Source organism: Magnolia sinica, chromosome 3, assembly GCF_029962835.1.
Source record: "Magnolia sinica isolate HGM2019 chromosome 3, MsV1, whole genome shotgun sequence".
Classification (NCBI taxonomy): Eukaryota; Viridiplantae; Streptophyta; class Magnoliopsida; order Magnoliales; family Magnoliaceae; genus Magnolia; species Magnolia sinica.
This window is the reverse complement of record NC_080575.1, coordinates 112,825,811-112,848,117: the sequence shown is the minus strand read 5'-3', so window position 1 is coordinate 112,848,117 and position 22,307 is coordinate 112,825,811. Positions and strand designations below refer to the sequence as shown.

The 22,307-nt window shown below is 41.7% G+C and overlaps 1 protein-coding gene across 5 annotated transcripts; it reads right to left on the bottom strand.

Moving 5' to 3' along the window:
- Positions 1-1,008: 1,008 nt before the first annotated feature.
- On the bottom strand, positions 1,009-21,715 carry LOC131240755 (uncharacterized). 5 transcript variants are annotated; one of them, XM_058239206.1, is made up of 4 exons: positions 21,324-21,715; positions 20,304-21,172; positions 20,059-20,154; positions 1,009-1,480 (listed from the first exon to the last, which is right to left on the bottom strand). In XM_058239206.1, the coding sequence occupies exons 1-3, from the start codon at positions 21,397-21,399 to the stop codon at positions 20,065-20,067; spliced, it is 1,035 nt and encodes a 344-aa protein (XP_058095189.1). In that variant the 5' UTR covers positions 21,400-21,715; the 3' UTR covers positions 1,009-1,480; positions 20,059-20,064. The 5 variants fall into 5 exon arrangements, with proteins under 5 accessions (XP_058095189.1, XP_058095186.1, XP_058095188.1 ...); XM_058239203.1 differs by having other exon boundaries at positions 20,059-20,160; positions 21,324-21,714; XM_058239205.1 differs by having other exon boundaries at positions 1,009-1,468; positions 21,324-21,714.
- Positions 21,716-22,307: the final 592 nt, after the last annotated feature.

Sequence of the window (22,307 nt, the reverse complement as noted above, 5' to 3'; positions counted from 1 at the left end):
ATTCAACAAGAACTGCTCTAACATTTTGTAAAATGGTGGCCGACTTAATGACTAGATTGGGCTAAGAGCCAGGGAAGGGCCTTTCATCATTGGCCGAGGCCTAGGTTCAAGCTCCAAACAAAGCCCAACAGATGAACGGTATAGAATTAGATAACCACAATATGGGGCCCACTTGTCTCACTCGAGGCTCGACGAGCATATCATTCATCCAAAGTATTATTCCACCTAGTAAAATAAGGATGAGGTTCCCTAAGCCAACATGCGCGTAGATACCATACCCTGCACATCTACACACCCGCACGTTCCAATAACCCATGCATACAAGATTCAAGCTTTCAATGAGTGGGTGCCACATTGTTTTAGATCATCGAACCCAACAATCAGGTGGGTTCACTGCTAAGGTGGGCAAGAGTGTACAAGACAAACGGACCCACCTAAATGATTTTCCACAGCGGTCCATTTGCTTGTGCATCATGGCCCACCATAGAAGTGAACCGCCTGATTTTTGGCCAGATGATCTGGACACTGTGAAACATGTCAAACAAAAGCTTGGATCCCTCACACGCATTGTTATATCGGCATGTAGTAGTGGTGAATGGTTCATGCGTCTGGGCTGAGAAAACCTCAGGAAGGAATTATGGGCTACCAATATGTGACGTAACTCAGGTCTTCAGTTCATACAGGTGAAGCCCCAGATTCAGTAATCCATGCCATTGATCTGATGTACCCACCATGGATTGATCATGCCCCATACCTTCCTGATCGGAACATCCTAGCCATCCAATCTGTCCTTTTTTTCCCCCATTGGTTGCGGGCATACCTTTATCTCCACAAACCTTCTATTTGCAGACCACCAATAGAAGAAATCAGGACTGTCCACTCCCACATTCATACTTGCAACACAGGTCATCCATGGTAAGGCATGCCAGATCATCGCCATGGGGCCAACTGGTATGAGAATTCAAAGCCTGAAGACATATCATCAGGTCAAGCACAGAAAAGAAATCCTTTGTGAGAAACCTACCTCAATGAAAAATAGCTGAAAAGCAAGTTCTTATAGAGACATTAATGAATAACCAATCCTACAAAAACGCAGGATAGCTCCTAAACCAAATTTCAGGATGAGACCAACAAACTCACCCAACAAAACAAGTAATAATACTCAACCCATCTTTCTTACAACCTAATGCCACACGAAGAAGAAGAAAAGAGACCAAAATCCCAGAACAAAAACCAAATAAATAGATTGGGGAAGCTGAATAACTGCAGTATGAATCCATATTGCAAGCCACAACTATTTGATCTATAGCTTTCTTGTCAGTTGTGTGCAGGGAAATACTCAACCACCACATGACCATCAACCTACATTATTCAAAATATTGCAAGCATTCCCTTATTACCCTTTAACATGCCGATCTTCATCACTTGAGTTCCCTTTATCCATGCAAGTGATAGACGTGCTCCTTTTCTGCATCATAAACTGGACACATATGACACAGCAAAAGGCTAGATGTAGCATGGATGATCAAATTCTTTAGTTGTTCTTGGTACCAAGAAAAAAGAAGAGAAAAAAGCTAGGGCAGTCGCATGAATAGTTGAGAGAAAGCGTGGAGAAAAAAGCAAGGGCAGTGACATGAGTAGTTATCAGTTACGTTCCATCATTATCCACCCTTTTTACTTTCTATGTATGTAATAATTCAATGGTACATGGTAAGGCGGATCTCTGAAAGAGAAGTTGTCGATAAGTGGCAATGGAAATGATTCAACAACCACGGTTAAACAAAACCCCCAATATCAGAACAAGGCGAATTAGCATAAATGGATTCCGTAAGATAATGCCAAAACGTTGTGAAGTTAGATTTAATTTTCAAGAAACTGGTTGAGTACAGGAAAAACTTGGCAAGTCAACTCAAATCAGTTTAGGACTCCAGTGCGTTTTCCTTGTAACTTGGTATTCTAATATCTAGTGACCCGAGAAAACTAATTAAAATATGATGCCTAATAAGACCTCAATCTGAGTACTTGAATTCTCATTTGATTCAACTCGAATCAATAGAGTTGGACCAATTTCTTCTGTGAGTTCTTAGAACTTGTGCAGTTGATAGGGAGCAGAAACTCCCCGAGTTCCATTGGTGTTGAGGGAGGTCACTCCCAAGTCACCACCATGCCGAACCTTGTGATTTCCATTTTAACTCACATTTCAAGGGGGGGAAATCATAGTGCTGTGGACTGTCACTAATACTTTTTCCTAAATGTTCCAAGATTTTGGGAGGTGATTTGAGGAAATTCCCACTTAATGTAATAAGAAGTTCCAGGCAAAAGAGTCCACAAATATACAATTCTAAGGTTCATGTTTAACCCATTGGGTAACAAAGATCACAGATTCAACCCGATCAAGTAAAATACAATGCAAATACTCAATTCTTTTAGTTTTTTTACTTTAAGAAAGAACAATTCATTATCAGAAAAGCTGCGAAAAAAAATAGAAAAGGTGTAAAAACAAGACAACCAGGTGGACACTTTAGGGGTTGTTTGGTTGCATGGATTTGGTCTAAATTGGCCAAACAATTAGAAATCTGACCGTTGGGTATTTATTTATTTTTGCAAAATCTAGACAATTTGGACTTTTTGCCTATAAAAAGGCATTCAAATCCCCTCTATTTGCAAGTTACATTCACTCAAACTCTCCCTCTACTCTCATACTTTCAAATCTCTCATTCTCTCTTACATTTTCCATCTTTCAACTCTCAAGTTCCAAGTCTTCAAGGCCCAAGCTCCAACTTCTTTCAAGTTTAAATCAAGAATCAAGGATTTCAAGATAGAAGAAGGAAGAATACATCGAATTCCAAGTTTCTTACATTACATAATTACACTTACATTGCATTTTCTCTCTCTCTCTCTCTCTCTCTCTCTCTCTCTCTCTCTCTCTCTCTCTCTCTCTCTCATTTCATTTTCTACAAGACTACATCTCTCTCTCTTTCTAGTTTTTAGTTTTAAGTTTCTAGATACAATTCTCTCATTTCATTTTCTACATCTATCTCATTCATTTCATTTTCTACATTCTCTTATTAGATTGCATTCATTCTCTAAAATCTATATACCATTCATTCATACATTCTCTATCTTTCTCTACATTCTACATTCTTTAATCTCTAGATTCTCTAACAAACTATATATCTATTCACTCTCATTTATATATCTCTTTAAAGTTTAATCTCTAGATTCTCTACAATCTATACTTTCATTCATTCTCATCTCTATCTCTTTAAAGTTTAATCTCTAGATTCTCTACAATCTATACTTTCATTCATTCTCATTTCTCTCTCTTTAAAGTTTAATCTCTAGATTCTCATTTCTATAATCTATGATTCTATATTCATTCATTCTCATTTCTATCTAGATTTTCATTTCTATAATCTACATTCATTCATTCTCATTTTCTACATTCTATACTTTCAAGAGTCAAGGACTCAAGACTCAAGAGACTTTTTTTTTATATATCTTTCTCTCTTTTCTTTACATTCAAGAGTCAGGAAGAGACATTTTTTATTTTTACAACTTACAAGCTACAAGATAAGATTCAACTTTCAAGAATCAAGCAAAAGTTCAAAGGAAGTAAGAAGATACATTCTACAAGACTACAAGTCTACAACTAGTCAACTACAAGTTTCAAGACAAGAATGAAGAATTTTAGATTCAATCTTTTTTATTTTTTTTCGTAATTGTGTTTGTGTTTGTGTAATTGTGTGTGTGTGTCTCTCTCTCTCTCTCCTCTTTTACCACATGTGTGACTCTTAACTCCATCTCTCTCCTTTTCTTCTCTCCCTTTCTTCTCTTTCACTACTAGTGTGTAACTCTCTCTCTCTCTCTCCCTCTCTCTATCTTTATTCTCTATCTCCCTTTCTCTCCCTCTCCCTCTCCCATCTCTTTAGACTTTTCTCTTTACTTTACTCTTTACTCTTTACTATTTACTCTTTAGTTGTTACAACTTACAAGTAACTAGAAGAAATAATACGGATAAGACTCGCATGGTATGTGGGTTCCGGTGGCATTGCACGGCACAAGCAACATCTTACACATTTACTAGCGTCAAATACAAAAACATGCAACATCATTACTTCAAAAATCCGAAGGAAAATCATGGAGTATATAGATAAACAATCGAGAAAGAGATGTGATAGTGCCCTACGTCAAGAGGAATTTATGGAACAAGATGTGTATGTGGATATAAACGTAATTGATGTAGATGAAGCTAGCCCTACCCCCTACGTCGACAGGCCGGTCTAGACCACAACCGGCTTTGAAAAGAGCTCGTGGGCATGGGCCCATGGATAGATGGTATAAACCACACCCTAAGTATGTGGCCGACCAAAGGAGTTGGGACAAAGGGCCAGCTCAAACAACATTAGAAAACCAGTAAAAATAAAAAGATAGGAAAACTACTATTCAATATATCGCTAAATGGTTTTACCAAACTAGCATTGCTTTCAACGCGGTTAAAACAAAAAGTTTCAAAGTTATGATTAAGGTAATAGGTCAATATGGACATGGGCTCAAACCCCATTCATATCATGAATGAGGAAGACGTGCCTCAAAGTCGAGGTTGATTATACACAATCATTCATAGCCAAATATAAGAAATCATGGAAAACATATAGTTGTTCACTCATGGCCGACGGATGAACCGATAGATATAGTCTTTCTTTCATAAAATTTCTGGTGAATTGTCTAGGTGAGACAATGTTCTTGAAGTCTGTGGATGCATCAACACATTCACATACTGCAGATTACTCATTTAATTTACTAGATAGTGTAGTTGAGGAAATAAGGAAGGAATACGTTGTCTAGATAATTACAAAAAAAGCAGCCTCGTAAGTAGTTGTCTATTGTCGTCTTATGGAGAAGAAGTGACGTTTATTTTAGACCCCTTGTGTGGCCCATTTTGTTGATCTTATGTTAGAAAATACATAGCTTATGTTACGTACATGCGCTACATAGCGTTTTAGCTACACTACACTACGTAGAGTGCACTACGAGCACTACCGAAAACACTGGTCACTATGTTGCGATTTGTGGATAGGTACGAGAAGTCAGCAATGGTTTACACATATGATGCGATGGAGAGGGCGAGAAATAAGATGATGGACCATTTTAACTATAGAAAGCGTGATTACAAGTCCATTATAGATATTATAGATAAAAGATGAGACAATCAAATGTCATTTTTATTGTATTTGGTTGCCTACATTTTTAACCCAGCCATTTATTCGCCTCCCCTGATCCGATTGAAGCACTGACTATGCATATGGTTGGATTTGTTGATGTATTGAAAAAAATGGTTCCAGATAGAGAAGAACAGGACAAGATCTCAACTCGATTGGACTTTTATACAAAGAGTGAGGGCATATTTTAAAGGAGTATCACCATTCGGCATCGGACAATGAAATTGCCCAGTAAGCAGTATGAATGTCTCAACTCTCTTACAAATAGTTTTATGAAATCTAATTTACAAAGTCTATGTGTCTGACCTACTATACTTAAACTATTTTTCTCAAATGAAATCTCGGCTGACTAGTGGGCTACCTATGGAGTGGACCTGAATATGAATGATCCATCTTTATCCAGCTCTAAAAAGGCTGGCCATGAGGATTCTTGGAATCACGTATTTTGCTAGCGGTTGCGAGTGCAACTAGAGCACGTTCGAGGCGATAAGTTTGAAAATTTTGAAAATAAATATGTTCTAGTTTGGGATAATTATAAGTGCAAGCTAAGATAATGCCTAATGCACTTTCTTTCATGCAGATTCACACCAAGAAAATGAATCGCTTTAAGCAAAAGAAGCCCAACGACTTGGAATTTGTCCAATACAATTAGAAATAGCGAGAACGATTCTAGGATAGGAAAGAAAAGTTTGGTTTCTATGACCCTATCTGCTTAAATGAGCTAAATGTAAATAATGAGTGGCTCATAGAAACGGAGGACCCGGTCTTTGTTGGCGAGGAGCTGACATGGGCCCAAGTTGAACATACCACATATGGATCAACACCTAGAGAAGATACTTTTACTTCTGCTTAAAAGCGAAGGAGAGAGGGGGCGAGTAGTAGTAGTCGACCCGCGGAAGAGATTGAGGAGATAGAAGGAGGACATGGTGATCAAACTGAAGATCCATGTTCACTATTGGATGTTGACGAAGCATTAGTACATACATATGATGAAAAAACAAAAGAAGAAAAAGTATATGTGGAAGGAGATGACGGCGATGATGACAATGGTGGTGATCAAATGCTGCAAAGACAAACAGATCAATGTATATAGAATTTAGTATTATTTTATTAGTGTGTATACCTTGTAATTTGTAAATTATATTTCCATTTTCTACTATCAATAATAAATAAATACCTTCTTCATTTTGTTGTTACTTGTTACTTTACTTCTTACTTGTTAAGTGTTATTTGTTAAATATATTATTGAATATTGATAACTTAATTTTTAATTAATTGTTTAATTGATTTTATTTCACTCAAATGTATTTTAAATATGTAAATTTAGTTATTTATTAACTTAGGAAAATTCCCCCCAATTTCCTTTTTTAACATTTTTTCTTATTTTTTCAATTTTTTATAAAATTTTCTTTTAAAAAAAAATATGTGGTTGCATATGCGATCACACATGATCGCATATGCGATTTGACAACATCGGTTAGGACATGAGCCCAAAAGACGAGGCAAATTCACAAGTCACAACTCAAATAGGCCAAACCACCAGAAATATTGGGGACAGAAACCCCACCACCGAAACCATCCTAGGGCCCACCATGATGTTTACATGCGACCCAACCTATTCATAAGACCATCCCCAACAAGTTGAAGGGTAAACACAATTATTAACTTGATACAAAGATTAGTGGTCCCCAAGATGGTTTTAATTGCAAGCATTCAATACCATTATTTCTTATGGTGTAGCCTGCTTGAGTTCAGGACTGCTAATTTTTTCAAATCATGTCCTAACATGAGCTGGTGCAATGGATGAAATAACCCCATAGTTCCCTAAATTGGGAGATAGGGGGTTAACTCAGCCCAACTTGTAAGAGTCGAGTGCACCTCGACTAGGTTGACTCAACCCAAGGCTGAACAAGTCGGTTCAAGTCCTTGTCTTTAAACCATGTACATGAATATAAATGCACAAAATACCTTTAGGTTACCCAAGTGTAGATTTTGGCAAGAGGGAAGGATAGTTTATTGTTTTTTTTTTAATTGGATTGTGCTTTCTCCGTTAGAGGAAAAGCACCCAGCAGTCATCTTTCTGATTTTCTATGCTCGTATCCTAACATGATCTTTGTAGATTGTGCTCACTTTTTATGATTTTTTTTAACATTTCTTTTAAATGACAGCAGTAATTTTTATTCGCACCAATAGAAAATAAGAGGAAGCAAGAGGTGACCCACTCATCACCTTCTGACACAAACCCGAGAGAAATAACAAATAGCAAGACAAATATATATATATATATATATATATATATATATATATATATATATATATTGTACAGCCCAGGAGGCCTTATTGGCCTACTAAAATCACTACTCCAATCCCCCATCATCCCCTCGAACGACTATCCCTTCAACTGTCGAGTTGCTAGTGCCCAATTGAGGATTATGGATGAAATGCTTCCAGCAATGACCGTAGCATAAATATCTTTGTTTTGAAAAATCATGTTGTTCTACTCTCTCCAAATCCCCCAAATGATTCCGAAAAAATAAGAGGCCCAAAATTATCTTTTTACATCCTTTGAACGGACTAGGAAATCATTGGCGAATCACCTTCCCCATTGTTTCATTGGATGCCTAATTGATCCCAAACCTCCTTAAAAAGAATGCCCACACTAATTTAGCACCTCTACTATGAAGGAGGATGCGATCCACTATTTCCATCCCTAACTTGCGCATAACACAACGATTCAATATCGCCATGTTACGTTTCTGGAGATAATCAATTGTATGGATTTTGTTAGCAATGGCCATCCACGTGGAAGCTTTAACTCTCCTGGAGCTGTAGATTTCCTGACCATAACCCAATGGGGATGGGGAGGAGAGGGAAGGGATCATTTGCTCTCCCTGACACTAGTGAACATGGATTTTGCTGGAAATTGCCTATCCAGAGACTATAACAAACTTTATTAAGATAAGAGAGTAAAGACGAGGAGTTTACACAAACCTTTTACAACAAAAAACCAAAATTGTGAAGAATCTAAAACACAATTAGCAAGAACCTTTATAGATGGAGCATATGCCATACCATCCAGCATTTCAGCTGTGCCCTCCTGAACACCTCGCCCAGCAACTTATGTCAGTTGTAAAAGCATTTATCATTTCACTTCACCCAAATGGACCACAAACCCTCAAGAAGAGATAACTTCTAGAGCTTTCTTTTTTACCAACTCCACCCCCATGCCACGCGAGCAGAGAGGACCAATCGATTATGGTATCACCCAACAAAACAATAATTTTTTAAGTTGCTCCAAAAATGCACTGAGAAACAATATATGAACAGATGATCTGAATCCCACATAAACACACCACACACATTAGGAATAATCATGTCTCTCTGTTGCAAATTTCCATCGTGAGAATCTAGCTCCTGCTTGTTAGCCATGCAAACACAATAACCTTGGGAGGAACCCCATAAAGTCTAGATGAATTTTGACGATGCCTTCATCGCCTTGGGCCTAAGTGCATAGATTCCCTCATTAGACAGACCGAACAAAAAACCTTCTAGATCTCTCCCATTCCACACTCAAGCATCCTCTCTGAAGTAGAGGAGAATGACTCTGAAGAAGATATAGCAGGCATATCATATCATCAAGTTCCTCTTTCGCTAGGTTTCTTCATGATGGGAGGGATCCACACCGTAAGACCCTCGGATACCAAAAAGCACTAAGAAATAGTCATCTCCAGATCTGAGGCTGGCCTTTGCGGGGTGGGAAACACTGCACACAATAGCCCATCACCACATCAATCTTCCTCCCGAGAACAAATTCATAATCCATCACCCACGAAAAGCCAATACCTTCCTTGAAACTTCCAACCACCCTCACTATCGCCTTGTAAATCGTCGAAGCTCTATACACCAAAGACTCCTTTGTAAACCATCCTCCATGACTCCATAGTCCATACTTACAATTATTTTCCATAAACCACTCTCTTCTCCTTCAAAACTCTATAACCACTAACCCAAGAGGGCTAAATTCATTGATTTTAACTCTCTAATGCCCAATCCTCCTTCACTAACTAGCTTGCACGCGTTGTTCCATTGCAAGAGATTAAATTTATGCTTATCTTCTGCTCCTTTCCATAAGAACTCACACCAAACTCTTACCAATGTATTCAAACTCAAAGCCAAGCAATGAAACAAGGACATAAAATACAACGGGCATGTTAGACATTTTCACCTTAACGAAGGTCATTCTACCCAATGTTCGAAATATTGATATCACGTTACGTATCGCATTCTTGGGATACAAATACATATCGGTTATCGCATGGGATATATCGGTTGTATCGTGTAATGTATCGTTGTTGTTGGAAACATGGGGAAACAATGGGAAATTGGTTGAATTTTTTTATGAAACTTCGGTGATTTTTAAAAAAGACATCAATACACTTATAAATCAAAACATTACAAAAAAGAAGTACACATAATAGGTTTTCTTTGTATGAGTTATGAGTTGTCTAACTGAATTGATGCAAGTATATTCAATGTTTATTCATATACTTTATAAATGTAAGAAGACGTGTGGAAACACAAGCAATACATTCAAAAGCAAAAGAAGAATCACTAAATCAGGTTACAAACATTTTTGATGTGATGTTTGAACACAGATTGCAAACGATTTGCGAGAAATTGAGAAATTTTGATTTTTTTTTTTTTGATTTTTCCCAACTCGGCCCATCTCCTCCAAATCTCAAAATAAAAGCTCCCAATCCATGATTTTTCATACATAACATGAAAAATCTTGAATTTGTAACAATTTGATACTAATTTAACATGAATTACAGAAAATAAGAGCAACGAAATTCGAAAATGCTCACTAGATCGAACATGTGGGATATATCGCACTACTTGTGCGTTTTGTATCGCACAGACGGGATACAAGACATATCGTGGAATATATCAACCGATATCGTCGATATTTTAAAAAGTGATTCTACCTCCTAAAGGTGCCTACTTTTCCATATCACCAACTTCCTTTGGACTTTTTCAATCATCTTATCCCCAAATGCTTCACGGACTTCAAAATATGTAGCAGAGGACCCAAATATGTAAAAGGTAGAGAGACAGCTTTTCAAGCAAAAACCATAGCCAAACCTTCTACTTCATCAGTTGAAAGCCTAACCCCCATGATTTTGCTTTTATGAATATTAATTTTCGGCCACGAGACAACTTCAAACCACCTAATAATTTTTCTCAAGTTGTCTGCCTACTCAACCTCCGGATAACAAAAAAAGAAAGTATCATTTGCAAACTGCAGGTGAGATATTTGAAACGATGCAGTTTCCATTTTAAACCCATGAAGAAGACGCACTGCAGTCCCTTTTTCCATTATTTTACCTAGGGCCTCTACCACCACCATAGATAGAAAAGAAGAGAGCGAATCACCCTACCAAAGGCCTCTAGAAGACTTGAAGAAAACTTTAGGCAGGCCATTCACCAACAATATAAACCTGGGACAAAAGGGACCAAAAGGCCATTCTTCATATACCTCAACTCCAAGAATAGATGTAGTTTGTTATGCTTCTATACAAACTTCAACAATTTTGTTTGCGTTCATGTTGGCAATTTTTTATGTGAATTCGGCAGCCAAGCTTTGAAAAAATCTCTCTTAATGATTAACCAACAAACAAAAATCTTTAAGGGCCCATTTGGCCGGGCGGATTGGAAGGGATAGGAAGGGATTGTAAGGGATTGGAAGATAAAACCCCGGGATTGGCCGGACGTGCCAAACAGACTCGATGAACCTCTCCCGGGTTATAGCAATCCCATGGATCTTAACCAATCCACTGACATCACCATCATTACCTTAAAATCCATCCAATTCCTCCTAATCCCATTCAATTTTGCCTGGGATGTGTTTGGTTGGACGGATTGGAAGGGATTTGAAGGTAAAATCCCGGGATTGGCCGGGCGTGCCAAACAGACTCGGTGCACTTGTCCCGGGATATAGCAATCCCATGGCTTTGCCGACAATCCACTGACGCTACAATCATTCCCTTAAAACATGTGCAATCCTTTGTAAAACCATTCAATCCGCCTGGCCAAACGGGCCCTAAGTTTCTAGTGTTAAATTGCAATCTAAGATGGGAAAATCAGACGGAACCCTTTTTGCATGTCAATCCCTAAGCTAGATCATCAATACAATAGGCTTCTACTGTAGTGTTGTTCGCCCACTAAATAGGTACATGAGCTGGGTTCCAAAGGGTTCTTCCCAAAACTGACATGTGACCCTAAAACAAGCCTCAAATCATTTAGCATAAATACCTCATTTGAGACATGGAGGTGTCACAGAAAACAAGAGTATTGACAGTGAAATAAAGGTGCAAAAACTTGAGACCCGATCTATCCGCTTTATATCTTCAGTCAGGCCTCACCACACAGCCCTCAAAATCAACCTAACCTAGTTCCTCTAGGATGCAGAAAGGGAATTGAAATAGGAACCCATATGCAATTCAATGAACTTCCCAGTTAGCTTTTAGTGTAACCATTAACAAGGATTAGGGAAATGCACAGATGGAATCGTCAAAGCTGAATTGTTCCACCAAGGGCATGCTCCTACCTTCCTCTTGGTTTGTGGATCTACCACAAGGGAATAGAGCTAGACCAATTTGCACTCTGTATGTCTCCTTCTCAGTCTCTTGTCTATTTGTTTGTCAGTGTTATAAAATTTATGTCATTAGTTTGTACAAATACAGTCAAAACTTGCGAATGATAGATGAGTGGATTTTATCATTTTCAATTTGTAAAATTAATACTCCTCAAATAGTTGGTCAGTTAATCATATTTTGAAATATATTTGTAATCTCAGTTATCTGCTAAATTATGATAGATATTTGGACAAATATTACATAAATAGAGGAATGATGCCACATCAACTTTAATGCATGTTAGTGCTCAACATCACAGGATCACAACCTTGTTTCATCTAATTCTTTTGATCCAGTTTCCATCAATATCAACTTACAATTATAGTGCGTATGGTAAACCTAGATAAAACTATATGATATGTTATTATGTATGATATGCAAAAATATGATATGGGAAAATAGTCAATAATGAGTAAACAACAAATCATCTTGCATTAACAACCATCACAAAAGGTTCTATTTTTTTATTTTTTATTTTTTATTTTATTTTATTTTTTATTTTTTTTACGGATAACTGAAATTTTATTGAAAAGAGGCGAAAGACACAAAAAAGAGCAGAAGTCTGCTGAGAAGGCAGACAACTAGCGATCTAGGAAAAGCAGATCAGAGTCCTTAAGACTGTTTACAGCGCCCACCCATTAATATATCAGATTTTTAACTTTGGACCAGACATGCTGGACCGTAGCCGATTTTTCGTTGAAACATCTATTGTTTCTTTCCTCCCATACTGACCACCAAATAGCGATAATCACCATTCTCCAAATATGCGTGATAGGCTTGCCTATCTTGATCCCGTGCCAGGCCGAAAGCAAATTGCAGGAAGACAGCGGAGAACACCAGCTTATGTTGAATCGAGAGAAGAATTCAGTCCAAATCTGCGAGATGAAGGGGCAGGATAAGAAGGTGGTCCACTGATTCCTCTTCCTTCATGCAACATAGGCAAATGTTGACGATATACATCCCCCTTTTCTTAAGATTGTCTATCGTGAGGATTCTGTTTTTGGCTGCTAACCAGGCAAAGCAGATGAATTTGGGCGGAACATCGTATTTCCAAATAAAAGGAGCAGTTGGAGAGGAGGGAGCACGCTGGAGGGAGAGCTGGGAGTAGAAAGATCTGACCGAAAAGACACTGTTTTTTTCTCGAGACCATAGGAGCTTGTCGGGGGAGGAAGGGTCAGGCACGGCCTTGGAAATGAGAAGGAGGAGATCCACATACTCTGAGATCTCCCTTTCGTGAAGATTTCTGAAGCACTTCACGTCCCAGACTATGTTGGTGTTGGAGAAAGAGAAGCAACTAGTGACAGGAATATTTTTCTGAGGGCTCGATCGATAAATATTTGGGAACCGGGACATCAGCGGCATCTCCCCTATCCACGGGTCTTCCTAGAATCGAATAGAGAGACCATTACCGAGTTCAAAAACGATGTTGTTGAGGATTTCCTTTTTAGAACGCAAGATTCCTTTCCAAATGGGCGAAGCCCTATGGACAGCCGAATCTTTGGTCCACCAGCCTCCTAGAGAGCAGCCGTATTTACCTTTAATTATGGAATTCCAAAGGGTACCGCCTTCAGGACCCAGTCTCCAGATCCACTTGCCAAGAAGGGCCTGGTTCATGATCTTCAGATTTTTTACGTCGACGCCACCTTCTTGGAAGTGTTTACAAACTTCTTGCCAATTGAGTAGGTGAAATTTCTTCTGGTTTTCTTTCCCACACCACATAAAATCGATAGCCATCAACTTGGACGAAGGACATTTGAAGAGGGACAAAGTATATGGGCACGTTAGACAGGGCTGCCTTAATAAGAGTGAGTCAGCCCCCTATCGAGAGGTATCTGCATTTCCATCTGGCGAGGGACTTCTAAAATTTGACAATGACTTCATCCCACATCAATTTCGGGGGGAGACCAATAGCTAGAGGGAGCCCCACGAAGAAGGAGGGGAGGGAAGCTAAATGGCAGCTGATGGATTCTGTGTATCTGCCAATCTCAGATTCCAGCAGATTGACGCCATAAAGCTTGGATTTAGATAAATCTATACTCAGGCCTGAGACTGCCTCAAAACATTGAAGCGTCGTGTGGAGATTATCGATGAATTCCTGGGAGGCAACGGAAAGAATGAGGGTGTCATCGGCAAACTGTATATGGGTGATGGGTGGGGACACCCCCGGCATCTTAATGCCACAAAGAATGCCTTCCTCCTGACATTTGAGCAGCATTTGAGATAGAGCTTCACCGATGACTAAAAAGAAGAGAGGGGATAATGGGTCTCCCTAACGAAGCCCTCTTGAACTATTGAAGAAGCCAGTCGGGGTGTCGTTGAGGAGAACTGAGAAGTGGGCTGATCCGATACAAGCGTTGATCCATCTTCTCCATCTGACGCCGAAGCCCATGCGACCCGTCATATAGAGTAGAAAGTCTCATTCCACATGATCATAGGCCTTTTCAATATCCAGTTTACACAGGATAGCCTTTTCACCAGATTTGTGACATGAGTGAAGGACTTCGTTAGCTATGAGGGCGCAATCGACGATCTATTTGCCCCTGATGAAAGCACTCTGGTTCATCGAAATAAGCGTCCCCATAACCTTTGAAAGACAAGTAGAAAGCACCTTCGCAAGAATCTTGTAAGGGCCCCCTATCAAACTGATAGGGTGAAATTCAGAGAATGAGCTAGCACATGCCACCTAGGGAATAAGAGCTATGAAAGTCGCACCTAGCCCTTTAGATAATCTGCTTCTGTTATGGAATTCAGACATAAATTCCATAATATCCAATCGGATGATGTCCCAATATGATTGGAAAAACACCACTGGGAACCCATCAGGACCCGGAGATTTATCTTTCCCCAGCTCATTAATAGCCATCTTCACTTATTCTTCAGAAAAAGGGACCTCCAGGGAATTAGCTTCCAACTCGTCCAGCGATTGGAAGTGGATGTTATCGAGGCGCGGCCTAGTCCATCCTTCAAAAGAGAGGAGGGAACTAAAGTGGTGAAGGGCTTGATCCGATATCTCCTGTCTATCCTCAATTCGAACACCATCGACTGTAATGCTGGAGATGGCATTAGTGCGGGATCGCATATTGGCAATGCTGTGGAAGAATTTTGTATTCTTGTCGCCTTCTTGGATCCATCTCACTCTGGATTTGAGTTGCCATAAAGATTCGTCCTGCAATGCCCTGGTTGCTATATCTTGAATGATTTGGATGTGTCTTCCCAGCACTTCAATAGACATCTGGGAGCCCTCGGCATTCACATCAATTTGCTGGAGTTCCGAAAGCAGATCTGCCATTTCAGCTTCCTTCTTCCCCAAGGCTTCAGCTTTCCATTCCTTCAATTTCTCCTTTAACATTCTAAGTTTACATAGAAGTTTATGACCTGCAAACCCTTTAACTTGAAAAGAGGGCCACCATTCCGCTATCCTTTGATTGAAGCCGTCGATGCCAATTCAAGAAGAGTTGAACTGGAAAGGTTTCGGGCCCCAGCTTTCGTCTTCTAGCCGCAACAGAATTGGGCGGTGGTCGGAAGTGGTTCTAGGGAGGTCCATTTGGGACGCTGACGGAAATGCCTCCAACCAGTCCGTAGAGAGAAGGAATCTATCTAGTCTGGATTGGATGGGATGAAGGCAACCGTTGGTCTAAGTAAATCTAGCTCCAGTCAGGGGAAGATCGACAAGCTCATGGGATTGAATCCAATCGGAGAAGTCTTCCATGGCTGGAGTAGCTCTTCTTTTCTAGGAATGTTCCTCAGCGAACCTGATAGTGTTGAAATCTCTGACAAAGCCGCACGGACCCGAGAAGGATTGCCTAGTGGTGGTCAGCTCTTCCCAAAAAGTTGGTCTAAAGAGAGACGAATTAGGACCATAGACAAAGGAAATTAAACAGCAAAAGCTGGAAGACTTATCTTGTAAAGAAACAGAGACCGAAAAGGATCCAACAGAAGAGGACAGAAGATCCCATTTTGAAGATTTCCGTGCTATGATGATGCCTCCTGAACTGCCATAAGCATTGAGGGGGACCCATTTGGCATCTTAGCTTTCCAGATGGTGGCCAGAAGATTGTCGCTAAACAAAGGGACCTTAGTTTCTTGAAGACAGATAACGTCTGGGTCTCTCCTACGAATAGAATCTTTGATTAGCACCTCTTCTGTTTGGAGCCCAATCCCCTAACGTTCCATGAGAAAATTCTCATAGGGCCACCGATCTTCCCTGGGAGCCCTGTCTTCCTTGTCGCACCATAGGGGCTGCAATTAATCCTGGGCTTGGATGTAGTCTCTGAAGCTCTCGACTGCCGGTGGATCTGGGGGCATGTTTCGTGGGTGTGCGAGGAGAGGGGAGGGGTCTTCCTCTGTTTTCGATACATTGGAAGAGGGCAATGAAGTCATCTGGTCTATCCCCGAACGTCGGACCAAGCGACCTTCCGACGTGTCCCACCGCATTCCTAATCCATTTCTTCTTTTGGATGGATTGGAAGACTTCTTCCCTGCTTGTGGCTGCACCTGGGGCCCGAATCTTCTTGTTGCTGGCTAGGGAAATCCGCACACATCTGTAAAGGTTCTACGACTATCACATCAGATGACAGGTCTTCCTGGAACAGGGTGAGGGGTCCCAGATCTGCCCAATCACGAGAGTGGGGTATGGAGTTGGGAGGGGATGATGGGAAGGACGATTGGGTTTGCGAATCGGAAAATCGATTGTCAGAGTCGTCAGCTCTGGAGGCGTCGTCGGCCATAGCAAGGCGAGGTTGCATTCTTGGGATCTGATGGGAGCTCTGGTAGGGCAGGGGCTGTGATAAAGCTGAGGGATGAGCGAGGAGGTTATCGGGAAGGGAGTATGTTTTAGGGATAAGGGGGAGGGAATGGGATTTGGGTTTGGGGCGACCAAGCAGGTTATAAGAATAAAGATGAGGTTGGACCCGTCTCGGATCCAGACCCGACTCGTAGGATCCGGAATCGCAATACTTAGAAGACGCAATAAATGTGTTATCGGATGAGGGGCCCACGTGTCGAGCGGAAGTGCCTACTTCGCAGAGATTGGCCATGCGTCGAGAGTCCAAGGATCGAGTGTCGTCAGAGCGCGGGCAACTACGTCTTGGGCGAGGCAAGACATGACGTGGCAGAGCGGGGTTCAACCACGCATCCTTCTCTGCCGGATGATTAATGAGACGGTATGTTTCCTAATGAGACGTTGCAGGGGAGACGCCACGTGGTTGCTTTTCCGAGGCGGGGATTTGATTTCTCTCTGATTGAAGTTCGGCGGTGTCAGCACGCAACGGCGCTTCGACCGCGATTGAGTCACGTGTATCTTCGACAGTGTGGATGGGAGTACGGTCGACAATGGAGGCCAGAGCACTGGTAGAGCCATGAACCCGTAGTCCGCTGGAGAACGGAAGACGTACGCCTTCATTGCATTGCGCTTCTGAAGCTTGATGCTACACCAGAGAAGATGCTTCCTTCGCCCTCCATACGTCACCCCATCTGGGATAAACAGTGTCGGGTGTTTCCAATTGCACCAGGAGGAAAATGAGACGATTATCAACCTCCACTGTCAAGTGAGGAGGAAGGGGCAAACCCTTCTTCCTTCTCACTCGAACTCTAATGACACCAAACTCCTCCCCGAGCTTCATCTTAGAGTCGAGCTCAAGGAGGGAGCCAATACGAGAAACAACTGAAATGAAAAATTCATTATACCATAGTTCCAAGGGAATTCCCCAAATAAGAACCCAAATATTTTCCATACCGAAAATAGAGTAATCCTCCCATGGCAGCACCTTCACGACCGGACCTTCCGAATGCAGATGCCCTGCCATGGTTAAAATATCCGGGTTAATCCCCGGGCATACCTTAACCCACAGATCATTAAAACCAATGGGTTTGATGATATAGTTCCCAGGGTGAAAGCCAGTGCACTCCTTAATCCAATCTTTAACTTGAGAGAGCAAAGCACCTTCTTTAGTGACAATCACCAACATCCCCGTTAGCTCCGCTCTAGCTCGTATGAAGCTCTCTTGACTGATAGAGAGGGAGTATTCACCCTGAGCTTGAATGGGGTTCTCTCTAGCAAGCCTGGGTGAGGCATTGTCTTCCTTATCAGAGTTGGATTGAGCAAGGGGGTTGTCGATGGGTAAAGGTTTGTGCTGGATAACGGCATCTCTGAAAGAGTGGCCGTCCGTGCGCAATGACTGAGAGGGAGGGTTGTAGCTAACGGGTTGTTTAGGAGAAACAGGATTGACAGCCTTTCTATGTTGGTCTCTGTATTTTGGGCCAAAACGCGCATGTTGGACCAGCATCGGGACACCAGCGTATTTAACTCCATGGAGCATTTCAACCGCTCTGGCAAGCTCCGTCTCCAAACTCATTCGAACCAGCGCGAAGCCCCGATAAACGCCACTTTCCTTATCTCTGGACATTACGACATCCATAACCGCCCCTGCACGCCCAAATACTCTCGAAATATTGATAGGGAGCCACCCTGCCAGATAACCCCTGACGAATAAGGTAGGATAGGAGCTCCTCTTCCTTTCCGCTGTTGTTGGAGACTGTGGCTGTGTCTCGAATGTGATACCTGTTTCCATCCATGTCCCCCAAAGTCGTCCGATTCTGTGTTTTCGTCTTCGATTGTATCGTCCGAACCGCCTCTAGTTCTTCCCCTATTGTCTTCGCCTAAGCCCTTTGTCGTCCTGAGTGGGCAACGATCATATTGTCTGTATTTGTCGCTGTCTCTCTCATCCGATTTCTCCTTCACTTTCTCTCTCGCTTTCTCTTTCGCTTTCTCTCTCACGTCCATTCGGACGCTTTCTCTCTTGCGACCATCCATAAATATGGGACGTTGATTGTGGATGGTGGCTTCCTTCGTGAACAGCTGAAGGTTGCGAGCTTGATCCACCACTCGAGTTCTGCTCTTCCTTTTCTGTGGACAGATGCATGTCAAATCTGAACCATTCATCACTACGATGTATGGTTCAGATCATTCAATCCTCATGAACTGTCTTTTAATAAGACGTTAAGATCATTCAATCATCATGAATTGTCTTTTAATAAGACGTTAAGATCATTCAATCCTCATTTAAACATCATGAACTATCTAAAGGGGGTCCATGATCTGGACGGTTTAATTTGAATTACATTTGTGCCTCGTGCAATTTTTTAGTGCATGTGTATGGCTGCACCTCAATACTACCTCTTAGTGAGTCAGTGTTACATCCTGATGATACGATTCAAGGACTTACTCTGTGCCAATCTGATGAACAGCCAGTCTGCTACCTTGGCAAAGAGTATCTAAACTAAACAGGTGAAAGATAACTTTTTTATTACTTCATATCATGGCCAGAAACTTGATGCGCCATGCCATTTTGGTCCGAAGTATTGGCAGGTTGCTCAAAAGAGAGACTCACCCAGCAAACAAGTTTACTATAGCGGTAGCAGTTCCATGTTAAAGTACCTAATGAATGAGAAAATAAATACATTGAAAATTGACGTAAACCCCTGCAACCCCCATGCAACCACAAAACAGCCATTGAGCTAAGCAGCTATGGGACTTCTGAAATCAATCACAGCATGACTGAGTAAAAGAAACAGGAAGAGTAGAAACACCTTGAACAGAGGAAAACATGAACTGAATGCATGTGTAACAAAGCAAAGATCATGTTATCTAAAAGAGGAATTAAATAATTTCTCAGTATATTGTGCATTTCCTGAGGTTGATCAATCATATAATTCCTCGAACAAGAAATCTATATAATCCTCAACCTTAGAAAATGCACAAAACACTCAGGTTTTTCCAGTTCCTACAGGTGGAGCCCATGGTCTGTTGGGCACCACCTTGGATGCGCCATGCCCAGATATCTCCCAGAGTAGAACAAATCCTGGCCATTATTCAGTTGAAAATGGGCCACTGCTGCAATTCTCTTCCTGATCGAATATCCACAGGTTGCAAAGAAATGTTAGAATTCTCCTGTTAATGAGACTTTTTGGGCCATTGACCATCTTTGGTGGAGGTGAACAGACCAACAGTCTGGATCACCAAACCAAGGACCCTGCCTGCAAAACTGAAAAACAAAGTATGCTGCACATTTCCTCGTGCGGCAAATCACATACATACACTCTCTACAATAAGAATGGTGAACTCATGATAAAAGAAACTTCACCTAGGATCATCGGTGGGAGCCCAAGAAAGCATCAAACAATCCACAGCAACTCATCCATGAACTCCGACGCGCTAGCGGGCCAGCCGAAACTACCTGCTGTTCCTGACCAATTTAAAAGAGAATCATGAAACATGGTAAACGTAGGAACCAAGAAATCTCAAAGCTGATAATAAATAATAAACAAAAACGACAGCCACGAATAACTAAATAATTAATTAAAGATCCATCACTACCCATCCACATACCTTATTCTCAGACTCCTTGAGTAACTCACCACCATCCCTAGCCTTCTCACTTGGAGCGGTCTCTGACAATGGTAGTGGAATTTTATCATTGTTTTCTGTCGATGGAGAATCAACACCACCCAAAATTCCAGAATTCTCAACAGGGACTGGTTCTATAACTTGTGTAGCCTCAGAAATCTCAACCGGGGTAGATTCTATAACATGATTAACATCAGATTTCTCAAGGGGTGCAGCTTCTTCTGGAACAACAAGATTTTGGACAGGCTCAGCTTCTTCCGAAACAACGAGATTTTGGACAGGCTCAGCTTCTTTAACTTCAGTGACCACAAGATTCTCAACCGGTGCAGTTTCTAAAACTCCCGCTGCCCCGTCTGCCAACGGAACAACCCGCTCAACCACTGCGGCTTCTCCAACCTCCACCGCCCCCTCTGACAACGGAACAACCCGCTCAACCACTGCGGCTTCTACAACCTCCACTGCCCCTTCTGACAACGGAACAACCCGCTCAACCACTGCGGCTTCTACAACATCGGCCACCCCTTCCGACAATGGAACCACCAATCCAGTCGAATTGATGTCCGCAGGGGCGCCCGAAACCTTAGATGTAAATTCAATTGGTGGAGACTCCTCGTCCGAACTGCTGCTAGAGCTCCCCTCGTCACCATACGATTCACCGCCATCCGATCCCTTCACGGGCTGAATGTGCTCGATACTGACGCCTTTGCTATTGGAATCAGGTTTCACAGGCCCGGGCTCCCTGCTGCCGTTTTCGGATCCTTCTTCCATCGGATTCTTCTTCGTTCCAGCAGCGGTTTCGACGTCCTTCTCGTCAAGGCCGTTCAGATCATCATCCCTTCCACCATTCCCTTCTTCATATATATAACATATATATGTACATACAGATGTATAGGGAACCAAAGGAAAAGGAAAAGGCAAGAAAGGGTAAAGAAGGAAAGAAAATGAGGAAAATGAAATCAAGAAACAGACACAAAAGCAATAAAATAAAGAGGAGAGACGTACCTCGAGTGTCATGGTGGATTTTCTTTTGTTGCTTTTTCTTCCTGGAAGCTTTTCTCTTCTTTGATCCTGACGGCATGATTGGTGGGCCTTCCTTTCCTTTTTTTTTATTTTTTTTAAACGGATGCTCCAGTCAAATCAAAATGGGGTAGAAGGGAAGAAGGGTGGGTGGGGAAGAAGGGTAGGTTGGTTTGTTGTGCTTTGATTTGTAGGTACCGAAAGGTGAGGAAGACAGAGGGATTAGGATTTATGGATGGATGGATGGATGGACAGACGGTTTGGGAAGTAATGCGGGAGATTCAATGGATGTGAGTTTTTTTTATATTTATAGCTTTTTATGGAGGGGTGGAAAGGCGGGAGATTTGGAAACGGAAAGAAAGAGAGGTGGGGTTTTCTGGTTTTTTTTTTTCCTTTTCTCCGTTCGTTTTTATCTTCTTCTTTCCTTGTAACTAGAACGGGGTAGGGCGGCTCTGTCTCTGGTTCTGGAAATGTCCAGCTTCATCCGTTGGCTATTTTGCGGCCCCACCGTGGGGGCCATCCCCGATAGGCGAGTTATTTTTAGCCGTTCGTCGGCCCGGACGGGTCCAGCTCGTTTGGGCTGGCTTTGGGATAGCTACTGGATCGAGCCTGCGTTAAGCCCACGCGGCTAGGCGGGACCGGAATCTTTCTACAACACCTATTCCACGCAGCTCCCAAAACACATCAAACTTGCGGGCCCACCATGTTCTCTAGGTAAAATCCACTCCGTACATCTGGTTTATGAGTTTGGCTCACAGGACGAGTGGTCCAGCTAATTTATAGGCTAGGACGCATTCCTGATCATCTGATGGAGTTTCTAAAACACGATCATTCGATGATCCTAGCCATCCATCGACCTTTTGCTAAATATGTAGGTCACCGAGAAAGGGACCCGGATGTTCATGCAGTCCGAAGCTCTCTCGGAGCCACAGAGTTGCCCATGACAAATCCACTCGGTCCATCAGTTTT